Source organism: Gadus morhua, chromosome 16 (assembly GCF_902167405.1).
Source record: "Gadus morhua chromosome 16, gadMor3.0, whole genome shotgun sequence".
NCBI lineage: Eukaryota > Metazoa > Chordata > Actinopteri > Gadiformes > Gadidae > Gadus > Gadus morhua.
This window is the reverse complement of record NC_044063.1, coordinates 957,272-978,882: the sequence shown is the minus strand read 5'-3', so window position 1 is coordinate 978,882 and position 21,611 is coordinate 957,272. Positions and strand designations below refer to the sequence as shown.

At 51.1% G+C, this 21,611-nt stretch overlaps 2 protein-coding genes across 3 annotated transcripts; one reads left to right on the top strand and one right to left on the bottom strand.

The window, feature by feature from the left end:
* The first annotated feature begins 1,185 nt into the window (after positions 1–1,185).
* slc1a5 (solute carrier family 1 member 5) lies at positions 1,186–13,877 on the top strand. 2 transcript variants are annotated; one of them, XM_030337378.1, is made up of 8 exons: positions 1,186–1,942; positions 8,084–8,126; positions 8,592–8,648; positions 8,874–9,040; positions 9,767–10,000; positions 10,386–10,580; positions 11,291–11,425; positions 11,531–13,877. In XM_030337378.1, the coding sequence occupies exons 1-8, from the start codon at positions 1,383–1,385 to the stop codon at positions 12,006–12,008; spliced, it is 1,869 nt and encodes a 622-aa protein (XP_030193238.1). In that variant the 5' UTR covers positions 1,186–1,382; the 3' UTR covers positions 12,009–13,877. The 2 variants fall into 2 exon arrangements, with proteins under 2 accessions (XP_030193238.1, XP_030193239.1); XM_030337379.1 differs by having other exon boundaries at positions 1,383–1,942; positions 11,583–13,877.
* Positions 13,878–17,685: 3,808 nt separating this feature from the next.
* On the bottom strand, positions 17,686–21,483 carry fkrp (fukutin related protein). Its single transcript, XM_030337381.1, has 2 exons — positions 20,903–21,483; positions 17,686–20,495 (listed from the first exon to the last, which is right to left on the bottom strand). The coding sequence occupies exon 2, from the start codon at positions 20,301–20,303 to the stop codon at positions 18,702–18,704; it is 1,602 nt and encodes a 533-aa protein (XP_030193241.1). The 5' UTR covers positions 20,304–20,495; positions 20,903–21,483; the 3' UTR covers positions 17,686–18,701.
* Positions 21,484–21,611: the final 128 nt, after the last annotated feature.

Sequence of the window (21,611 nt, the reverse complement as noted above, 5' to 3'; positions counted from 1 at the left end):
GTGCTCTTCTGTCGTGGGATCCATAGGAGCGGTCCACTTTCTCTGGACCTGCTCCGTCAGTTTCTGGTGGTCCACACCATTAAGAGGATCCTTTTGGGGACAGATCAATAATTGGTGATATTGTAGTCCTTCCTCTTCTGTATGTACACATGATTTATCATATGAAAGACATCATCTTTCTGGCTTATATCCTCTACTTGCTGTAGCTTTGAAATGTATTCTGTAGCATGGCACCAGCAAGGGCTGTTCTTACACATTATCAACATTTGTTTCGAACGGTCTTAGGTCTTTAAACAAACAAATGTGAGCTTGATGCTGTGGTAAGGCCTGCCGTGTTAAATGAGTCTGTCTTTGATGACCTAACTTTATGAGGAGAAAGAAAACCACCAGAGGAGGGGGAGGGGCTGGGTCCCGGCCGGCGATCAGCTCCGGGCCGAGAGGGTCCGTAGCAGCAGCACCACGGCCAGCGTTCAGCAGCACGCTGTAGAGAGGGAGAGAGAGAAGGTCAGCACGCTGTAGAGAGGGAGAGAGAGAAGGTCAGCACGCTGTAGAGAGGGAGAGAGAGAAGGTCTACAGACACAAAGGACTGACACAAGAGACGTTTAAGCGACACACTCAAAGATTTTCATTCTCTTTAGCGCAATCTTAGCGGACTATTGGTAATAGTTATTTAATGTTGACCTAACAGACATTTATGACCTAACAGACACGAAAATCTTCGAAATGTCCACTTTTAAGATAAACCAAGAGCATTGCAACCATTGCTTTTTAGTGGGTTACTTTTTATTTGATGTCATAATTGGTGTCATATATATTAGGTCCAACATGACAAGTGGTAGGTCGCTGGGAGAGGAGAGAAGGAGAGCTGAGCAGACAGCTCTCAACCCAAATGTACTAATGATAATAAAAAAACACATGCATAACAATGCAACGATTTATGTTACATTTGGATTTAGATGTATGTGTATTTCATGATGTTATGAGTTCACTCCATTAACCCCTAATTTTCTCATAAACTAACCCCATGCATCAAATTAGCTGTATATTAAAATTGCAGGAAACAAATTTGACATTTCGGACATTTTCTTTAGGGGGGGGCGGGGACGGGGACGTAGAGAACGACATATTGGCCCCGCCCGCCTTCCTGGCCCGGCCCTCTCTGACGTCAGCAGGCTTTATGGCTCGTCGTTCCAAGCTCGGACTAGGTATTCTCGGGGCGTCAGAGAGGGAGAGAAACTGAGCTGTTACAGGCGATCACCACTCAGGGAGACGCTGCCTTCACTCACTGACGAGTCCTTTACTGGCGCTTTTCTAGTCAGTAGCTCTACGTTTAATCACAGAATCGTCTTATTTTAGGAGTTAGTTTCAGCAGAGCGCACACGATGGCTGAGAAGATCGACATGGAGCCGAGCAAGGCGTCCTCCGGGGAGGTTTACCAGGAAGACCCGGTGTCCAACGGGCTGGACCCGGTGTCCAACGGGCTGGGCCCGGTCACCACGGCCGTCCCGGAGACGCTGCAGCAGCGGGTGCGGAGGATCGTCCTGGCCAACCTGCTGGTCATCCTGACCGTGGCCGGAGTCATCGTCGGGGTCATCATCGGTATGGCGGTCCGCAACACGGAGCTCACCCGCACGCAGGTCATCTACATCGGCTTCCCCGGAGAGCTGCTCATCCGCCTGCTGAAGATGATCATCATCCCGCTGGTGGTTTGCAGCCTGGTGTCCGGGGCGGCGAGCATCGACCCCAAGGCCCTGGGCCGGCTGGGCGGCTGGGCCATGCTCTTCTTCCTGGTCACCACGCTCCTGTCCTCGTCCATCGGCGTGGTGATGGCGTTCATCATCAAGCCCGGCTCCAACACGGGCTCCAAGCCCCGGGTGGCCGGGCTAGGGGACGACGTGCCGCAGCCCAAGGAGATCATCGACTCCTTCCTGGACCTCATCAGGTGAGTGACAGGGGACCCTTTGTTTATGTCGCGAAGAGGTCTGCGTTCCAATTAACCCCTGACCCGGCGTCACCAGCGAGCAGCAGGACACGTGGCAGGCGGGACCCCCCCCCCCCACTGTCTGTCAAGGAGTTGACGTGACGTCACTTTTCCACGTAGCGAACCACGATGCGCGTGTAATGACGGACGCGCCAAGGAATCAGGGACAACCGGTTCCGTTTGGCGACTCACGTTGACACATTCCGTACAACAGCAGGACGCAGGAGGGTTGGCAGGGCGAAACCCCAGAGATGTAGTAGAGGTGCTGTGACGTCAGTCCGTTGCATCAGCCCCACGGTGCCTCCAGACCGCCTGGACGGAATGCGTTAATGCCGCAATGTGGCGTCAGAAACCGCACCCGGTCACTTTGAGGCGCTCCTGTGTGAAGCGCGCGACCAGTAAAGTTGTTCCACCAGTACAGTACACTGGGTCCACCAGTACAGTACACTGGGTCCACCAGTACAGTACACTGGGTCCACCAGTAGTGAGTCTGCCAGTACAGCACACTGGGTCCACCGATACAGTACACATGGAACTGAGCCTTAAATAGTTTTGGCTTCGGGGAGCTTGCTCAGAGCTCCATGTGGTGTACAAACAGGTCCAGGTCATGGAGACGAGGCGCGCTGCCATGGTGATGGTTTATCACACCGAATTAATCGTCAAATCACCAAGGACGGCGCGCACTTATGGAAGGCTGTTAAAGCTAACGTCATTTCCACCTGAGCCTTGGAAATGTCGCGTTAACGCGACAGAATTTTGCGCGGGAACGCGTAATATTTTAACGTGTTACCCTAACGAGAAATGGACGGACCCACGATCAAGGCAGTCATACATACTCACGAGGAGGTTCTGTCGGTGACGTCCAGCCTCAACGCAGAGTGCCACGCCCTCGTTTTCAGTACCTGGTTAACCGTAAAGGAAATCATGATGTGAATAAATTCGAACCAGAGTTGTGGTTCAGAAGGGGAAGTGAGGTCTGAAGAAACGTGTTGATTGAGCTGCAGCACTTTCTGTCTTCTGTTACCGCACGTTGGGGAATGTTTAGACTAACTAGAATGAGCAAAAGATCAAAGCATCTTTGGCAATGTAAGACAACTCGCTAGCTTTATGCGTTGATGTTTGTAACACCTCTATAAGAATGGAACGACCAGTTGGCCGTGAGACTATTTGCATAGAGTTTCTCTCCCCCCCCCCCCCCCCCCCCCCATAGCTTTTCCATTCACTCTCCACTCCTTATCACTCCTGCTGTTGTTTTTTTGTTCTGAGCGTTCCGTGTTCACCGCGCTTCCACAGGATGTGCGATCGCACGCTAATATTTGAAGTTCATCAGCTTTGGCAAGAAGCCTGTGTGTGTGTGTGTGGTTAAGAGTCACACTGTGTATAGGAATGACAGGCTGAGGTCAGGGTGTGTTGGGTTGCATCAGCCAAGTCGGTGCAGGTCCTCTCTGTTGTTTAAAGTCAGTTACCCCCCCCCCCCCAGCGCGCTCTGCTCCGTCACGGGGCCGACCTTACCCCACCCGTTGGAGGACACCTGGAGTGTGTGTGTGTGTGTGTGTGTGTGTGTGTGTGTGTGTGTGTGTGTATTTTAAACTTCAGGGTTTATGACTTGCAGTCACATGGTCGTGCCGGGCATAACAAGGAGAGGGAGAAGTGGAGTTCATTGAGGAAGTCTGTGATTGTGATTGGTCGTGGGCGGAGGCGTGTGGCCTCCATAGGTCCGGAGGCTGTGATTGGTCGTGGGCGGGTCATGTGGCCTCCATAGGTCCGGGCCCCCGGTGAGGCCTCCCGGTGAGGCCTGTGGATCCAGCCTGACTCTTCAGCAGCAGGAGATGTTGGTATCATATCAGAACTAGCCAGTGTCCTTCCAGTGAGTCATAAGGCCTTCATTAAGCTGCAGCCACGTGACGGCCTAAACCTGATGGCTTCTGAAGAGCACGCCCTTACACATGATGAACGGGTGAATGGAAGTTAATCCCTCATTACTCTTAATTCACTCAAGAGGGGAGGGAGGGGGAGATGTGTGTGTATGGGGGGGAGGGGGCTGTGTGTGTGTGTGTGTGTGTGTGTGTGTGTGTGTGTGTGTGTGTGTGTGTGTGTGTGTGTGTGTGTGTGTGTGTGTGTGTGTGTGTGTGTGTGTGTGTGTGTGTGTGTGTGTGTGTGTGTCCCTGTGCTTATGACAGAGCTACTCTAATGTCCCATCCGGTTCGGATTTACCCACGTCGTGTGTGTTTTATCGTATCAGCTGACCAATCGTACGCTCCCGGCACGGCACGGCCCCCTAGACGGTAGGACTAGGTTCTGCAGCTCTCCATCAGCTGACTCCGTCACAGACTCCGTCACAGATGTGGGCCTGCCGCCTACTCTCCCTCCAGCCTGTTTACTGAGCTCCTCTCAGAGTGCTGCTCGGGTTTATTGGTGAATCAAATAAAGAAGTGCTTCATCAAACACCTGAGCCGGTCCCGGCCAGGTGAACCTGTTGGATAATAAAACGCGTCCTCTAGTGGTGGGTTAGTGTCGGCCTCTAGTGGTGGTGGTGGGTTAGTGTCGGCCTCTAGTGGTGGGTTACGCCTCGTTTCCACATACGTACATTCTCGTATGCGATCCAACCGTCTCCGACCGAAAGTCCATTCATTCCTATGTGATTCTCCGTAATATCGGTTTTTCCTCCGAGACTCCTCCCCTCCCTAAAATTTCTGTCCGGTATGTCCGTAATATACGTTCAAAAAATTTAACTTTCGCCGTCGTTTTACGGCGATACCGTATGAAAGTTTTTATGTTTTTCACAAAACATGTAAGTACCTGGCAGGTCAAACTCCTCGCCGATCTCTTTCCAAGCCTGGTTGGTTTTGTTTTTATCTCTGTATATGTATGGAGGTAGATTTGTGTCTTTATTATGCAATCAAAAATAATAGATTTGAGAGCAAAACTTTCCACACTGCAATCAAAAAATGTTTTATTGCAAGATAAATTAATGTGATTAAAAAAAATATTAATGGGAATCCAAAAGTTTTTGTTTGCAAATCCAAAAGTTTTGTTTGCGAATCCAAAAGTTTTGTTTGCGAATCAAAAAGCTTTGTTTACGAATCAAAAAGCTTTGCTTGCGAATCCAAAAGCTTTGCTTGCTGTTCAGCTGAATCTCGTGGGCGGGACCTACGCCGAAAGATGTAAGACACGTCTCTATTGGACAGTCTCGATCGGAGTGACAGCTTGGCAACATCCGAAAAGCCGCTGCCCCCCGACCGCCTCAAGAAGCAGATTGTCGGCCTGACGGACAGGGTGTTCGTTTGTGCCTCTCAATCCGCGGTGGCGGTCAACAACATCGCCCTGCTCTCCTCTGCCATGGTCTCCTTGTCGGCTGACAGGGAGGCCTACGGGATTTTCAGGGCGCGCAAGCGCGCGCACAGGACAAGCCCATAAGGCGAAGCCTAGACGGCGTAGCCTACAAGAAATAGAACTCCCTCTCTCGTTACTAACTGTGGATGTTGCCAAGCTGTCACTCCGATCGAGACTGGCCAATAGAGACGTGTCTTACATCTTTCGGCGTAGGTCCCGCCCACGAGATTCAGCTCAACAGCAAGCAAAGCTTTTGGATTCGCAAGCAAAACTTCAGGATTCGCAAACAAAGCTTTTTGATTCGCAAACAAAGCTTTTTGATTTGCAAACAAAACTTTTGGATTTGCAAACAAAACTTTTGGGTTTGCAAACAAAACTTTTGGATTCCCATTAATATTTTTTTTATCACATTAATTTACCTTGCAATAAAACATTTTTTGATTGCAGTGTCGATAGTTTTGCTCTCAAATAAATTTTTTGATTGCAGTGTGGAAAGTTTTGCTCTCAAACCTATTATTTTTGATTGCAGGGGTTAATCTAAACCGGGAAAGAGGGGCGCTGCGCCTCCTTGTTTCAACCCAGCGCCTCATTGTCGAAAATTTTAAATTACTTAAAATCTCCCGGAATGGAGAGCGAGCGAGCAAGACCGCGCACAGGAGACAGACGTGCTCCTAACCGCGTTTGCATCTGTGTAGCGAGCGCGCAGCACAACAGAGAGGGATCTAGAAACTGTGCATGAGGCAGTGTGCACGTGAGCCTCAGGCGCCTCCTGATTGGCCTGGATCGGTAAGTCAACCAATCAGTTTACAGTGTAGGCGGGCTTTTATCTCTTCTCCCGAACCAAATTTATCAGTTCAGTGAATCTGAGAGTGTCTGAGAAGAAAGAAAATATAGCGTTTGGTGACTTAGTTTACAGTGTTTTTAAAATGTCGTGCCGCGGGGTGAAGAAAAGCAAGGATTGTCTGGGGCAGAAGAAGATCACGTCGTTTTACTGTCAGGAACCTAAGAGAGATGGCGGAAGCGAGATCGGCTCCATTGAAGGAGCGATTGAAGGCTCCATTGAAGGAGCGATTGAAGGCTCCATTGAAGGAGCAATCGTCGGCGAGGGATCCAGGGCGTTACTGGAAGACTCAACCGCGCCCCCTTGTGAATTTTTTCTAGAAAAACCCCTGGATTGCATAATAAAGACACAAATCTACCTCCATATATATGTCGATCCTCATGTTCCAAAGTACCGGTCTCCTAAAAAAGGCCATTATCATACGCTCCCCCATCTTTTGTCCGTAAATAAATTCATGTCTGTACGTAAAACACTAGCGACTCCTTCCGTAAATTTACGGAAGCACGGATACGAAAAACATACGTATGTGGAAACGAGGCGTTGGTCTGGTTCTGGGCTCTACCAGCGGTGGGTTGGTCTGGTTCTGGGCTCTACCAGCGGTGGGTTGGTCTGGTTCTGGGCTCTACCAGCGGTGGGTTAGTCTGGTTCTGGGCTCTACCAGCGGTGGGTTAGTCTGGTTCTGGGCTCTACCAGCGGTGGGTTGGTCTGGTTCTGGGCTCTACCAGCGGTGGGTTGGTCTGGTTCTGGGCTCTACCAGCGGTGGGTTAGTCTGGTTCTGGGCTCTACCAGCGGTGGGTTAGTCTGGTTCTGGGCTCTACCAGCGGTGGGTTAGTCTGGTTCTGGGCTCTACCAGCGGTGGGTTAGTCTGGTTCTGGGCTCTACCAGCGGTGGGTTGGTCTGGTTCTGGGCTCTACCAGCGGTGGGTTAGTCTGGTTCTGGGCTCTACCAGCGGTGGGTTAGTCTCGTTCTCTTCCCAGCGGTGGGTTAGTCTGGTTCTCTTCCCAGCGGTGGGTTGGTCTGGTTCTGGGCTCTACCAGCGGTGGGTTAGTCTGGTTCTGAGCTCTACCAGCGGTGGGTTGGTCTGGTTCTGAGCTCTACCAGCGGTGGGTTGGTCTGGTTCTGGGCTCTACCAGCGGTGGGTTAGTCTGGTTCTGGGCTCTACCAGCGGTGGGTTAGTCTGGTTCTGGGCTCTACCAGCGGTGGGTTGGTCTGGTTCTGGGCTCTACCAGCGGTGGGTTGGTCTGGTTCTGGGCTCTACCAGCGGTGGGTTAGTCTGGTTCTGGGCTCTACCAGCGGTGGGTTAGTCTGGTTCTGGGCTCTACCAGCGGTGGGTTAGTCTGGTTCTGGGCTCTACCAGCGGTGGGTTAGTCTGGTTCTGGGCTCTACCAGCGGTGGGTTGGTCTGGTTCTGGGCTCTACCAGCGGTGGGTTAGTCTGGTTCTGGGCTCTACCAGCGGTGGGTTAGTCTCGTTCTCTTCCCAGCGGTGGGTTAGTCTGGTTCTGGGCTCTACCAGCGGTGGGTTGGTCTGGTTCTGGGCTCTACCAGCGGTGGGTTGGTCTGGTTCTGGGCTCTACCAGCGGTGGGTTGGTCTGGTTCTGGGCTCTACCAGCGGTGGGTTGGTCTGGTTCTGGGCTCTACCAGCGGTGGGTTGGTCTGGTTCTGGGCTCTACCAGCGGTGGGTTAGTCTCGTTCTCTTCCCAGCGGTTGGTCTCCACGGGGTTCAGGCACTCCTCATTACGCTCTAATCCACCTGTAATCCGCGGTCGGGGCGGTGCTAATGGTGGAATTCCCGTCAGATATTCCCACGTGACTGAGTGTGCGTGAGGAGTTTGTTGGCTGGAGTACAAAGGAGCTGAAGTTCTGCTCGTTCCTCCGTGTTACCATGTGTCGCTTCAGATCTAGAGATCATGATGCCTCTCTCCCCTCAGGAACCTCTTCCCCTCCAACCTGGTGTCGGCTGCCTTCCAGTCGGTGGGTAACAACATCACACACCTTCCTGTTCTGCAGAAACCATTAAACATGCACAAATACTACGTTTACATTCAGGGCACTTGAATGTACTACAATAAGTGACTTACAATAAGTATGTTTGTCAGAAGAAAGAAAAACAACAATATATGGCTGTCCGAACATTAAGGATGTTCTTAGAACCAAGTGCCAAGCACTAACAATCACTAGGTAAGGTACGGTAAGAAGCTACTAACTGCTCTATGGTGATAATGTGGCTTACTATTACCAGCTGATTAATAAAGGATGCATTATCAGTCCAACCTTCAGAGAGCACCGCGTGTTCACATGAAATAATGAACCACAGAGAAGAGAAACCGCTGGTCAGACTATTACTCTGAGACTCTCTCTTAAAGGCCATCCCCCGTTGGATTATATCACACTGACGCTCAGAGACATGCTGGTGCTGACCTGCTCTCTCCCCTGCAGTACGGAACCGGCTACAGGTTCATCACCACCAACGGGACCAACATCACCGTGGAGAAGGTGAGCCAGACGCCTCCTCTCACTCTCCCCTGGAGTCACACAGCAGGCTGAAGGACGTGTGTGGCCGTGCTCATGGCTGGAAGGCCTTTCAATGTGTGTGTGTGTGTGTGTGTGTGTGTGTGTGTGTGTGTGTGTGTGTGTGTGTGTGTGTGTGTGTGTGTGTGTGTGTGTGTGTGTGTGTGTGTGTGTGTGTGTGTGTGTGTGTGTGTGTGTGTGTGTGTCCAGGTTCCCATCGGTCTGGATCAGGACGGGATGAACATCCTGGGTCTGGTTGTGTTTGCCATCGTGTTCGGCGTGGCCCTGAGGAAGCTGGGGGAGGAGGGGGAGATCCTCATCAAGTTCTTCAACTCCTTCAACGAGGCCACCATGGTGCTGGTGTCCTGGATCATGTGGTGAGTGCTCCTCCCTCTCCTCGGTACAGGCCCTCTGGGCGTGCTCAGACGCTTTCTGAGCAGCCTGTTTGTTCTCTGCAGTGGATCACAGATTACATTACAGCCCTGAGACAACAAACTGATTGTGACACAGATGGCGACTTGACTTGATTACGTAGAACACCTCCCGGGGATCTCACCCTCCTGGGAGAGAGGGAACATTATAGGTTCCAGTATCCCCCAGGTTCTGTCTCTCTTCTTGCTCTTGGTGTGTTCTCTCTGTTCTAGAGGTGTTCTCTCTCTCTGTTCTAGAGGTGTTCTCTCTCTCTGTTCTAGAGGTGTTCTCTCTCTCTCTGTTCTAGAGGTGTTCTCTCTCTCTCTGTTCTAGAGGTGTTCTCTCTCTCTGTTCTAGAGGTGTTCTCTGTTCTAGAGGTGTTCTCTCTCTCTGTTCTAGAGGTGTTCTCTCTCTCTCTCTGTTCTAGAGGTGTTCTCTCTCTCTCTGTTCTAGAGGTGTTCTCTCTCTCTCTGTTCTAGAGGTGTTCTCTCTCTCTCTGTTCTAGAGGTGTTCTCTCTCTCTCTCTGTTCTAGAGGTGTTCTCTCTCTCTCTCTGTTCTAGAGGTGTTCTCTCTCTCTCTCTGTTCTAGAGGTGTTCTCTCTCTCTGTTCTAGAGGTGTTCTCTCTCTCTGTTCTAGAGGTGTTCTCTCTCTCTCTGCTCCACCCTAACCCCGGTCGGGTTCCCCTCCTCAGGTACGCCCCTGTGGGCATCATGTTCCTGGTGGCGGGTAAGATCGTGGAGATGGAGGACGTGGCCACGCTGTTCTCCAGCCTGGGGAAGTACATCGCCTGCTGCATGGTCGGCCACGCCATCCACGGCCTGCTGGTGCTGCCCGCCATCTACGCCGTCATCACCCGGAAGAACCCCTACACCTTCCTGTGGGGCACCTTCACCGCGCTGGCCACCGCCTTCGGCACCTCGTCCAGGTAGGCAGACCGCGTTCACACAGTACCGCGACTCATCTCTGTGGGTCACACCTGCTCTCTAAACAGTGGCTCCTTTAACAAACAGTCCCCCCGGGCCACCTGACTGGTTCACTACCCAACCTTGTGCACGCGACAGTTGAGCTACGAACAAACAACAGAACACACGACTGAACGCGGCTGCACCAGATGAACACGCGCTTCTTCTATCTTGGTGGTTACATAACGCCGTCTGTTTCCTGTCTCTCTCCTCTCCCCCCTACCTCTCCTCCCCACCCTTGCTCTCCACCCTCCCCTCTCCTTCCCTCTCCCTTCCCCCTCCCCCCCCCTCTCCCTTCCTCCACCTTCACTCTCCCCTGCTCCTCTCCCCCCCCCCCCCCCCCCCCAGCTCGGCCACCCTCCCCCTGATGATGAAGTGCGTTGAGGAGAACAACGGTGTGTCGAAGCACATCAGCCGCTTCATCCTCCCCATCGGCGCCACCGTCAACATGGACGGCGCCGCCCTCTTCCAGTGCGTGGCGGCCGTCTTCATCGCCCAGCTCAACAACATCTCGCTCAACTTCGTCCAGGTCATCACCATCCTGTGAGTCGCCCCGCCCGCCTTCTGTTGCCATGACGACGGGATAATCACACCCGCTCGGCGTGTGTGTGTGTGTGTGTGTGTGTGTGTGTGTGTGTGTGTGTGTGTGTGTGTGTGTGTGTGTGTGTGTGTGTGTGTGTGTGTGTGTGTGTGTGTGTGTGTGTGTGTGCTCTGCCTGTGTGCGCTCTGTGTGTGTGTGTGTGTGTGTGTGTGTGTGTACTAGTTTGGTTTCACATCTGACTGCTTCATTCATAAACCATTAGGTCATATTTGAGGTGAGTTAAAGCTGGGCCAATAACCGGTCTAGACCAGCCGGTCTCGTCCTCCTGGGTTAATTATACTCGTCAGAGCTTGATACCGTCTATCATTCTATTCCCGTCCTTCTGGGGGTTAGTGATGGCTCCTCAGCCCCGCCCACTAAGGGAGGAGACATCTCACAGACTTTGATTCCTGCTCCCGTTTCACACTCTAGTTTAGGATTGAATGCATAAAGGTCGATTATGAAAGGTCTGCTTGATGGTAACTAATTATAAATGTGTGACTTATTATTGTCATTTCATGTATAAACAAAAATAGCATTAGAAATTTGAGGGTAAAATAAGAATGAGCAACCGGTCAGGAATCCGAAAAGAATGGTGGTTCAATGGTGGCGTCTGAGTTACCATGGAAACCCAGAGGATGTTGACCTTTAACCCGGGCCCTTCCCTGTTCAGAGTGACGGCCACGGCGTCCAGTGTGGGCGCGGCGGGCATCCCAGCGGGCGGCGTCCTGACGCTGGCCATCATCCTGGAGGCCGTGGGCCTGCCCACCAACGACATCTCCCTCATCCTGGCCGTCGACTGGCTCGTGTGAGTACTCAGCGTGGTCCGTGGGGACGGAGGTTCTGCTGCTCCTCTCAGGACGGGGGCGTCACATGGGCTCCTCTAGCGGGGGGGGGGGGGGGGGGGCAGCAGAGACCGTACCTGTAGTCTGAGCCCTAACGCCGCGCTGTTTGTCCCTCCCCAGAGACCGTACCTGCACCGTGATCAACGTGGAGGGCGACGCCTACGGCGCCGGGCTCCTGCAGCACTTTGTGGACAGCCAGGCCAAAAAGGAGGAAGGGGCGGAGCTAAGCGAGGTCAGGCTGGGGGACCACCCCCCCAGCGCCGCCCCCGAGAGCTCGCCGCTGATGGGGAAGTCCGGGGGGCCGGGGGAGAAGGAGTCCGCAATGTGATACCCTCCTCAGGCTCCAGCCAATCAGGATCCTGCTCAGTCCCCGTCCCGCCTCCCGCCTCAGTAGTGGGCGGGACGGGGACAAACTGTCGAGAGCGGCTTCCTGTAGGATGCCGGTCACAGGAAGTTGGGTTTTTTAAGGGACAGTTTTCTATTTATGATTTCAAATCATCGTTTGCCTTCCAAAGTACATCATTTCTGCCATTTCTTCTTCTTTGACGACGATTGAAAAAGCACATTCTTCTCTGGTGGACAAAAGCTTTCTAAAGTTTGAAGCCCTTTACTTGGCAGACCCGTCTGTATTCTGTACACACCAAATACACGCACGCACACACACGCTCGGACGCACACACAGCCGCACACTACCGATGGACCTCCGAGCTGCGCAGCCACTCCAAAGAAGGGCTTGCTGCTGTGGCAGGTCGAAGGTCAGGACCCTGGAACCCCCTAACCCTGGAACCCCCCGGCCTCCAGCACCAGCACCCTCCACTGTGGGTCGAGGCTTCTGTTAGGGCGCAGTCGCACTACCTCTGTCCGTCGACGGATCTCACTGACTGAAAAATGTTCCGCTTTTGAGGCAGTGACGGATCCATCGGCCAATCAGATCGTGTTATGCAAATATACGCAAGTACACTCTCCAATGAAATCGCCTTTCTAATACGACCCGGGCTTAGCTCAGGAGGTAGAGCAGTTGTCTTGTAACCGAAAGGCTGCTAGTTCGATCCCTAGCTCCTCCTAGCTGAGTGTTGATGTGTCCCTCAGCGAGACACTTAACCCTGAATGCTCCTGACGAGCTGGCGGTCGCCTTGCATGGTTCACTCTGCCGGCGGTGTGTCAATGTGTGTATTAACCGATGTAAGTCGCTCTGGATGAAAGCGTCTGATAAATGCCCTAATTGTAATTGTAATTGTAAACACAAGGATACGTCAAAAAGCTCCCATCCGTCGATGGACGCATGTAGTTTGAACACTGCGTTAGTGTCTACCTCCATCCTCAAGCCCCGCCTCTAGAGGGCCCCGCCTCTAGAGGGCCCCGCCTCTAGAGGGCCCCGCCTCTAGAGGGGCCCGCCTCTAGAGGGGCCCGCCTCTAGAGGGGCCCGCCTCTAGAGGGGCCCGCCTCTAGAGGGGCCCGCCTCTAGAGGGGCCCGCCTCTAGAGGGGCCCGCCTCTAGAGGGACCCGCCTCTAGAGGGACCCGCCTCAGTGCTCTGAGGCGAGCCGTGCGTTCATACGGGATGGGTCAAGCTATCACTGCTGCACTCATTGTATCTTTATCACACCGGTTGGATTGAATCCAGGCCTTGATGTTAACAAAGTGTCTCAACCTTGGAAGGATTCTGCTTTAATTTAACTTATTTTTAAAGACTCAGACTCACCCATGTGATCATCATCATGTGACCCATCATCTGATCATGTGACCACCATGGGCTCAATCTTGTTATAAGAATGTGTTAATAATGTGGAGAATGTGTTGTAGCGAACGTGATATTAGTACCGTTGGAATTGGTTTTGAACAAGTTTAACGTTGAATTGGATATTATTTTATTCTTAACTCATTATGATTTCACCTCAAACTGAAATCCGTTACCAAAAGGTTTTGTTTGAAACCAAACCGTTGGAAGAGATACCAAATTGGGGAATTTCCGTTTAAACTGTAAACTATTTATTTCCGTTATGTGGTCCGGCCGTTTATAGCTTTGGCACAGCGGCTGCTTTGTAGTTTTATTCTGTGGTCGGTTACGGTCAGGACTTTGGGGCGGTTAGGGCGCTTTACAGCTGTCAATCAACTGGCGGTTGGGGTATGATTGTGTGTTGGGACATCGCTGAGATCTAAATCATTCCATTCCTCCCTGTTCTCTGTATGTGTGAATTTTGGAGAAAACATTGTGTGTGTGTGTAGCCTATGTGCGACTATTGCAGGACTCAATCACAGATATGAAGAGAATATAAAACACTGTCTTATTTTGGTTACTGCCTGAATGTGCTCCATTAAGAGTTCAGAATTCATGTTTTAAAGTTGGGTAAACTTTTGACCTTTTATTTTATTTTTTTAAAAAGTAAAAGAATACCAATTCTGTTGATTAATCTTCATTGACGTGTATTTTATCATTAATACAAATTATTGCACACTGTCCGTCCACAGAAAGTATGCACACACATGAGGTCAGAACAGTCTCATTATAATGAATGCACAGAGAAGGATTCACAAATGTATTTTGTGATTTATATATAAAATACTCGTCTCAAAAATACATTCAAATGCACACACACATGGATATCGGTATGTATAAATGTAAAATAAATCCATCAACAAAAATAAGTTTCACAACCACATTTCTGACCCACACACAAATGTGTCTTGTTTAAATAAATGCAATATAAATCCATAAATGCATGAATTAACAAAGATATTTGCAATTTTCCTTTGTGAACATTGTGTTTCTGCATTTATATGTGGATTTTGGAGACTCTCCTGACGTGGCTGGATTCACAAAATGCATATTTTTCAGGGAACTCTCTAGCCAATCACATGACTGCAGAGACTGGTTTTTAGATTGTCGGTGCCTTTAAAGTAGCATTAATAATCGTTTACTACTTTAACGGCACCGACAATCCCAAAACCCGGTCGAAACTAGATGGAAAAAGTATGTAGTTCAAAACGTGATGCAGCTTTTACTTCTTCGCCACCTACAGATGCACGATCATTAAAAAAAAACATGTTATTTCCCATAGACATTTGATAAATTCAAATATTTTTTTAATCCACATATTAATGGATTTATATTACATGTAGGCTATTTAAAACAAGACACATTTGTGTTTGGATCAGAAACATGCTTGTGAAACTTATTTTTGTTTATGGATTTATTTTACATTAATACATAGGGCCTACCGATATCCATTTGTATACATTGAAATGTATTTGTGAGAAGAGAGTAATTGATATATAAATCACAAAATACATTTGTGAATCCTTCTCTGTGCATTCATTATTAATGAGACTGTTCTGACCCGATACACATATGATATGGCCCTACAGGTGTGCTGATCAGTGAAATCACCTGTGCCGTGTTCCAATACCCGTACTGTCCGTACTTACTAGCCAAAATTTGAGTACGCAGTACGTTCCAATTCAGATCCGGCGAAAATAAGTATACTTCAAGGACCCGGATGCCGTACTCAAAACGGGCTAATCGTGAAGTGTGGATCGAAGGACACTCCCCGTACTCAACGGCAGCCATCTTAGCTACGTAGCGGAAGAGGCGGAGCCAGGCCTGCATTAATAGTCATTTTGTAGTTTTTATATTTTTTTATAGCTGCTAGGCGTAAAGAGTTCACCGTTCAAAGCGGGATGTTTATTGCGGGATGTTTATTGCGGGTGAGGAGCCACGGCGGCAGTCGTGATCGTAATTTCCGGTTAGTGCACCACGGAGTAGGCCTACTCGATTTAGAACAGTAGGGCCTACTCACATCTGAAAAATTAACGTAGTAGATAGTGCGGATAGTATACTTCCTTTAAGTATACTCATGGAAGTACGGGTATTGGAACACGGCACTGTAGTTTGTTGGAATTCTATGCATACTGTGTGCAGCAGTACCTCCGTCCGTCGACGGACCTCATTGACTTTGCATGGGGGCGCTCGCGAAATGCATTTCGGGTCCGTCCCTTCTGTCAGCTCCGTGGCCTGAGTCAAAAAGATTCGAATTTTTCAACTTTTCAGGCAGCGACGTATCCGTCGGCCAATCAGACTCAGTAATGCAAATATACGCAAGGACAATGTCCAATGAATTCGCCTTTGTAATACAACCTGGAAGAACACATGGATGCGTGAAAAAGCCCCCATCCGTCGACTGACGCATGTAGTGTGAACAAGGCGTAGGTAGGAACGGAGCCATGCATGTTTCCACTGTTCAGCTCGTTCAGCTTTAATCGCATAGCTTCAGCCAATCACAAGGGCTCGCTTGGCCCATGTTGGACTCTTTTTAAAGGTACCATCAGTACAGCTGACCAATCACAGCGGGACACGTCAGGACCAGTGTTGCCAGATTGGAGATGCTAAGGTAATGTAGCAGAGGTTACTGTCGTACTGTGGGGAGGAGTATCGTCCGATTAGTCCCGGGAGGAACCTAACGAATAATTGTGTGTGTGTGTGTGTGTGTGTGTGTGTGTGTGTGTGTGTGTGTGTGTGTGTGTGTGTGTGTGTGTGTGTGTGTGTGTGTGTGTGTGTGTGTGTGTGTGTGTGTGTGTGTGTGTGTGTGTGTGTGTGTGTTATTACAGGAAACACGTATTTATTTAGACTTATTACTTTTTTCTACAAATCTAGACACTTCGTTTACTAAACACAGAATAATGCTACTGAAGCTATATGATGTAGCTCTATGAAGTAGATCTATGATGTGGCTATATTGTGAGGCTCTATGTGATGTAGCTCAACTGTATAGCTCTATGGTGTAGCTCTATAAAGTCTTCACTCTTCACGGAACCAGAGGCTTTACTGACCAATCACAACACAATAGTTTATCAGGGACTTCAAGACGAGCCTGATTGGCTGGAGAGACGCTGCATGAGAAGAGAAACGCGAAAACACAGGCGTAGAATCCACGTTTTACTGACGTGATGGGGTCATTAAAGTAGGCAAAGGGTCACAAACACCTCCAACGACATTCTTAGACTTTATGAGTCGTACTGCGATAATCCCACTTCTGGCAACGCTGGTCAGTTCAAGTATGGCTGCATGCTTCTCTTTGTGTCTTCAGTGGCTGCATCAGCCGAATCCTCCTCCACCTGTCTCCACCCACCTTCACCCATCACCCTCCTCAAACCGTCTCCACCCACCTCCATCCATCTCCATCCATTATCCTCTTCCACCCTCCTCCACCCGTCTCCACCCATCCTCCCCAGAGTTTCACCCTCCAGTTCATTCCCGACCAGTGGCTGAGTGGACCTGAGGGTCCCACCCCCTCCACCAGTCTCCATGAGGGATCGTCTATTATCTTCATCTGGCACTGCATTATAATCTGTGTTCCATCTAGTCTCTCTTGTCTCGTGTGTGTGTGTGTGTGTGTGTGTGTGTGTGTGTGTGTGTGTGTGTGTGTGTGTGTGTGTGTGTGTGTGTGTGTGTGTGTGTGTGTGTGTCTCACGTACTGAGTTAATTCCTGTGACTGAACAGCGCCTTGTCTCTCAGTTTAAGTTGGCAGGAAATGTTTGCGGCGCAGTTCTTATAAAATAGCCGGAACGCCCCCTAGATGTGTGCCAGAAGGTTTCCACATGTAGCATTAGATATGCCTCATCTGCAGCAGATGTTCCAAATAGCGCCATTTAGGGGTGTTGCCCTGCAAGTACAAACGGAACATCGCGTCCTAGACCGAGCTCCTACTCCTCCTGTCCCGACTGCTCAACAACAAGCTCCTGGCTGGCACTGAGCAGGACTTCCACGGAGGGCCACAGGAATCCTTCATTCCTGTGGCCCTTAAGCTGTGAAGTACCTCTCTGACTGAGTCGCTTTGAACTGTGATTAAACTCTGTCCCGTTAAACTCCAAGTCTTTTGAATATTTATCACAGCCTTGAGCTGAGATGTTATTTACCTCAGTCTCTTTTTCATTTACCTGGTTTCAGATACATTCAGTTGTTGGTTACATGCTTTATCTATAATTAGATTATTCCTATTTATGCTTTAGTATTTTTATAGTTGTTCATTAAATGTGATTCTATTCTATTAACTTGATTTTTGTGGTTGGAGCTGAGGCAACTGTAGTAATTTCCTCCGGGATCTCTATCTGTTATCAGCCCGTCTCCGTTGCCGTTTCCTTTGTCGTTATACGGCTTTTGTGCGCCACCTGGCTGTCAAACCTAAGAATTACTTAACTTTGCCAGGTCGAAAACCAGAATAAACATAGCACTGTTAAAACTTTTATTGTCAGTCAACAAAAAAGGGTATGTACTCACTTAACATAACACACACACACACACACGGGTAACACGCTTATGTTGCTGCTCAGTGCTGGTGTCTTTTGAAGGATTCATGCTCAGTAGTATTAAACACACAAGCACACATGGTCAACACTGTTTACTGGATGGACTAACACGATAACATGAGACTCCATGAAATAAATGGCATCAAAATACGATAAGTTACATTCATAAATAATTGTGCAAATGTTAATGTGTGTTTAATGTTTAATAAGCTAACGGCTTATTAAACATGTTTCAGTCCACTTTCAAGGAGTAATGTATGTACCGTCCCGTAGATATTGCTAAAGATAATGTACATTGCAAGTTCTATTGAGATTCACATTCATGGTATTGTCTTATTAATCTTTATATTGTACAGCACATGTGGCTTTTATACATCTGTATTTGAATCCACATGAAACCAATACAGCCCAATACAATCTTAATAAATGCAAGAATGCATTTTTAAATTGTATAATGCCCCGTTAAAATATGACGCATAGAAATCAGGAACTTTAGAAGAAAGCTGCAGTGAAGCGTGTAGTAATGAACGCTCGTCCATTCAGTCTGTGTGTTGATCTAAAACCAGCCTGGCGGGGGAAGAAACAACAGGCAAGACATCTATCTTAATAATTAATAATCCATCTCTTAGGCACCAGAGTAGAAAATGAAATAGATTGAGTTAAGAGTCTTAAAAACGTGCGCTGGAGTCGCTGCATTGTTCAACAAACAAACCGAACGGCAGCAGGGCGGTAGAAGGCGCCCTGGTTCAGGGGTTTGCCCCCCGCTCTTAACCTGCTGCGGTCCAGCCCCCTCCTGCCCCCGGGTTGGGGTACTGCGGGTCAGACCCTCTTCATAACCTGCCCCCTCCTGCCCCCAGGTTGGGGTACTGGGGGTCAGACCCTCTTCATAACCTGCCCCTTCCTGCCCCCGGGTTGGGGTACTGGGGGTCAGACCCTCTTCATAACCTGCTGCGGTCCAGCCTCTTCCTCGCCGGGTTGGGGTACTGGGGGTTCTCGATGACCCCCTCTCCAAACTTGAGCTCCAGGAAGGCCCGGGGGTTGTTGGGGGCGTAGGCGGTGATGCCGGCGAAGGGCATGGGCACCAGCGGCTGCAGGAAGTGCTCGGGGAACTCCACGTCCTGCTTGTGCTCGGTCCAGGTGTCCTTGGTCATCACGCCGTTGCGCGGGTAGAAGGGCCAGAGGTCGACGTGGAGGTGGTTGGCCTCGCTGTACTGCACCCGGTAGAAGTCCCCCTCCACGGCGCGCTCCCACACGTAGCCGTTGGCGTCCACCAGCGAACCCGAGTCCAGGTTCTTGAGCTGGTCGCAGTTGGGCACGTCCTCCAGGTACACGCCCAGGTCCACGTCGTAGTCCCAGGGGATGATGTCCTGGTGGCGCGCTGCTCCCAGCAGGCTGCCGCCCTCCAGCCAGTAGCGCACGCCCGAGCCCTCCAGGATGTTCACCACGTACTTGGCGGTCTCTCGGAGCGCGCGCAGGCAGCAGGGCGGCGTCCAGCGGTCCGTGTAGAGGTAGTCGGGCGTGTCGTCGCGCACCGTGCCGAAGCAGCGCGCCGTCTCCTTGCCGCAGCCGTGCCACTGCTCCTTCCCGTCGGGCAGCAGCAGCCGCTTGAGGCCGAAGCCCCTCATCAGCCGACCGGCCGCCTCCCGCAGCCCCGAGTCCGCCTTCCACTGGTTGTGGGCGGAGCTGAAGAGCGGCCGCCGACGGGCCGAGAACAGCGGGCTCTCCAGCAGCTTGACCTTCCACCCCCGCAGCGAGGTCTGGACGAAGAGCGAGGGGAAGAGCGGGCGGCCGAGCGGCACCGACAGGTTGAAGAGGTCCTCCGAGCGCAGCAGCACCACCGCGTCGCCCTGCAGCGCCGTGCACACGCTGCCGCTGCTGCCCGCCGCCGCCGCCGTGTAGGTGGCCGTCCACTCCCGCAGGCTGACCCGCAGGTGGAGGCACTGGGCGGCGGAGCGGGCCTGCACCGGGGCGGCCACCAGCCTCACCGGCCCGCCACCCTCCCCCTCCAGCTCCCGGATCAGCCGCTCCACGGCCCTGCCCTGCTCCAGCTCCACGCCGTCGGGCACCAGCAGCACGAACTCCGTCTGCACGTGGAACTCGGGCCGGTGGGCCTGGGGCGGCTGGTCAGGGCTGGGGAACAGCACCAGCAGCCGGGCGCCGCCCTCGGGGAGCTCCAGGGGCGGGTAGGGCAGGGTGTCCGCCACGGCCAGGAAGGGCAGCTCCGGCCGCAGGCGGAGGAAGGAGCGCGCCACCTCCCCCACGTAGTTCTCAAAGTGCTCAAACTCCCGGAGGAGCACGGTGACGCGGGGGCCGCGGCTGTTCCCCTCCGGCCCAGCCGCTCCGCCCCCCGCCAGCCCGCCCACGGGCCCCGCCAGACCCGCCGCCAGGTTGGAGGCCTGCAGACCCGCCCTCCTGGAGCCCCGGCCGAAGTCCTTCCGCTTCTCCATCATCTGCTGCTGGGCCCGGGACACAAAGTACAGGATGAGGAGGTTCAGGACGATGGCCCCGGACAGCAGCCCCTGGCAGAAGGTCACACGCATGGCGGCCCCCAGGTCACAGACCCCTTCTGGTCATGGGTCGACGAGAGTGAGGAGGGGAGGGAGGGGGAGTGGGGGGAGGAGGAGAGGGAAGAGGAGAGGGACGAGAGGGAACCCCCTGTACTCTATCAGCTCCAGGTCCCCATGAGTGGGGAAGACTCCTCTCTTGAGACCCAGGGCAAAGCTGGAGACAATCTGGAGGAGACGAGAACGACCAGGGAGTAAATATCTGGCCTGACTGCCCAGGACTACACCGAGGGCTGACATGAAAACGGAAACCCATGTTTGACACATTTGAAAGGCTGAATTATGGATGAATTCAACGAATTTGTATACACTGATATTCCATAATGGCTTTTATATTATGACCAGTATGTATCAAATAAAGTACATCAATTATACATTCCCTCAACTATGTACCGCTCATGCTTCCGGTCATCAAGGCATTTAAAGATGTTGTTTCACACGTGAAGCTTTATCTAAACGCACTCCTAGGAAGGTTCTCCGCTTCCATCTTCATTCAAGATTGTAAATGCAGCCTATTGGTAGCTTTAACTCATTAACCCCCTAATAACACCTTTATACCCACTAGCATCACTTACCTTAAAATCACAGCATATTGTATGACATCTCTTCCTTAAAACAGAGTCCGTAGGCCATCTCGGTCCACCGAGACTCGGAGCAGCACATCTCCAGGAGAGAGTGCGTGTGTGTAGTTACTAACATGTAATGCAGTGTCGGCCAGGCGTGCATCACAGCAGCCGTTCTGCAGTCTTCTGCCGAGCCAGACCTCGGACGGGTTCGCTTCAAGCCGGTGCGTTACATAGGATCATTATTTAGTGTGTAAATATAATACAGCGGATCCGTTTTGAGAAGACTGCATGTCAGATATACTAACCGTTCCCTACTTCCGATCTGGCCTTTCAACATAAGAGTTCGCCCAAACCTCCGAAATACATGGTGACGCGGATCTTCTTTATGTTTCAAACCTTTCTAACCGCAAGACATTAAAAGAGTTCCCTGCTTATAAGACGGCCCCAACATGGACAGCTGGATCCGGGGGTTTTATGAGTCTTCAGGTGGAGCGCCCCTCCTGGACCGACGCCTCCCCGGCCGGAAACCACTAGGGAAGGGGATTAACAAAGTAAGAGTTGCACCAAATACAATCGATTCCCCATTCCTAATATGTATTATGTGTTATATCTGTGAAACATAACTAAAGGTCAACGTATTTCTTTCAATAATAATAGTGGAATTTATCGAGTGTCGTTTTTCTGATGCATAGCGCTGCCACAGACGGCCTTTACTTTG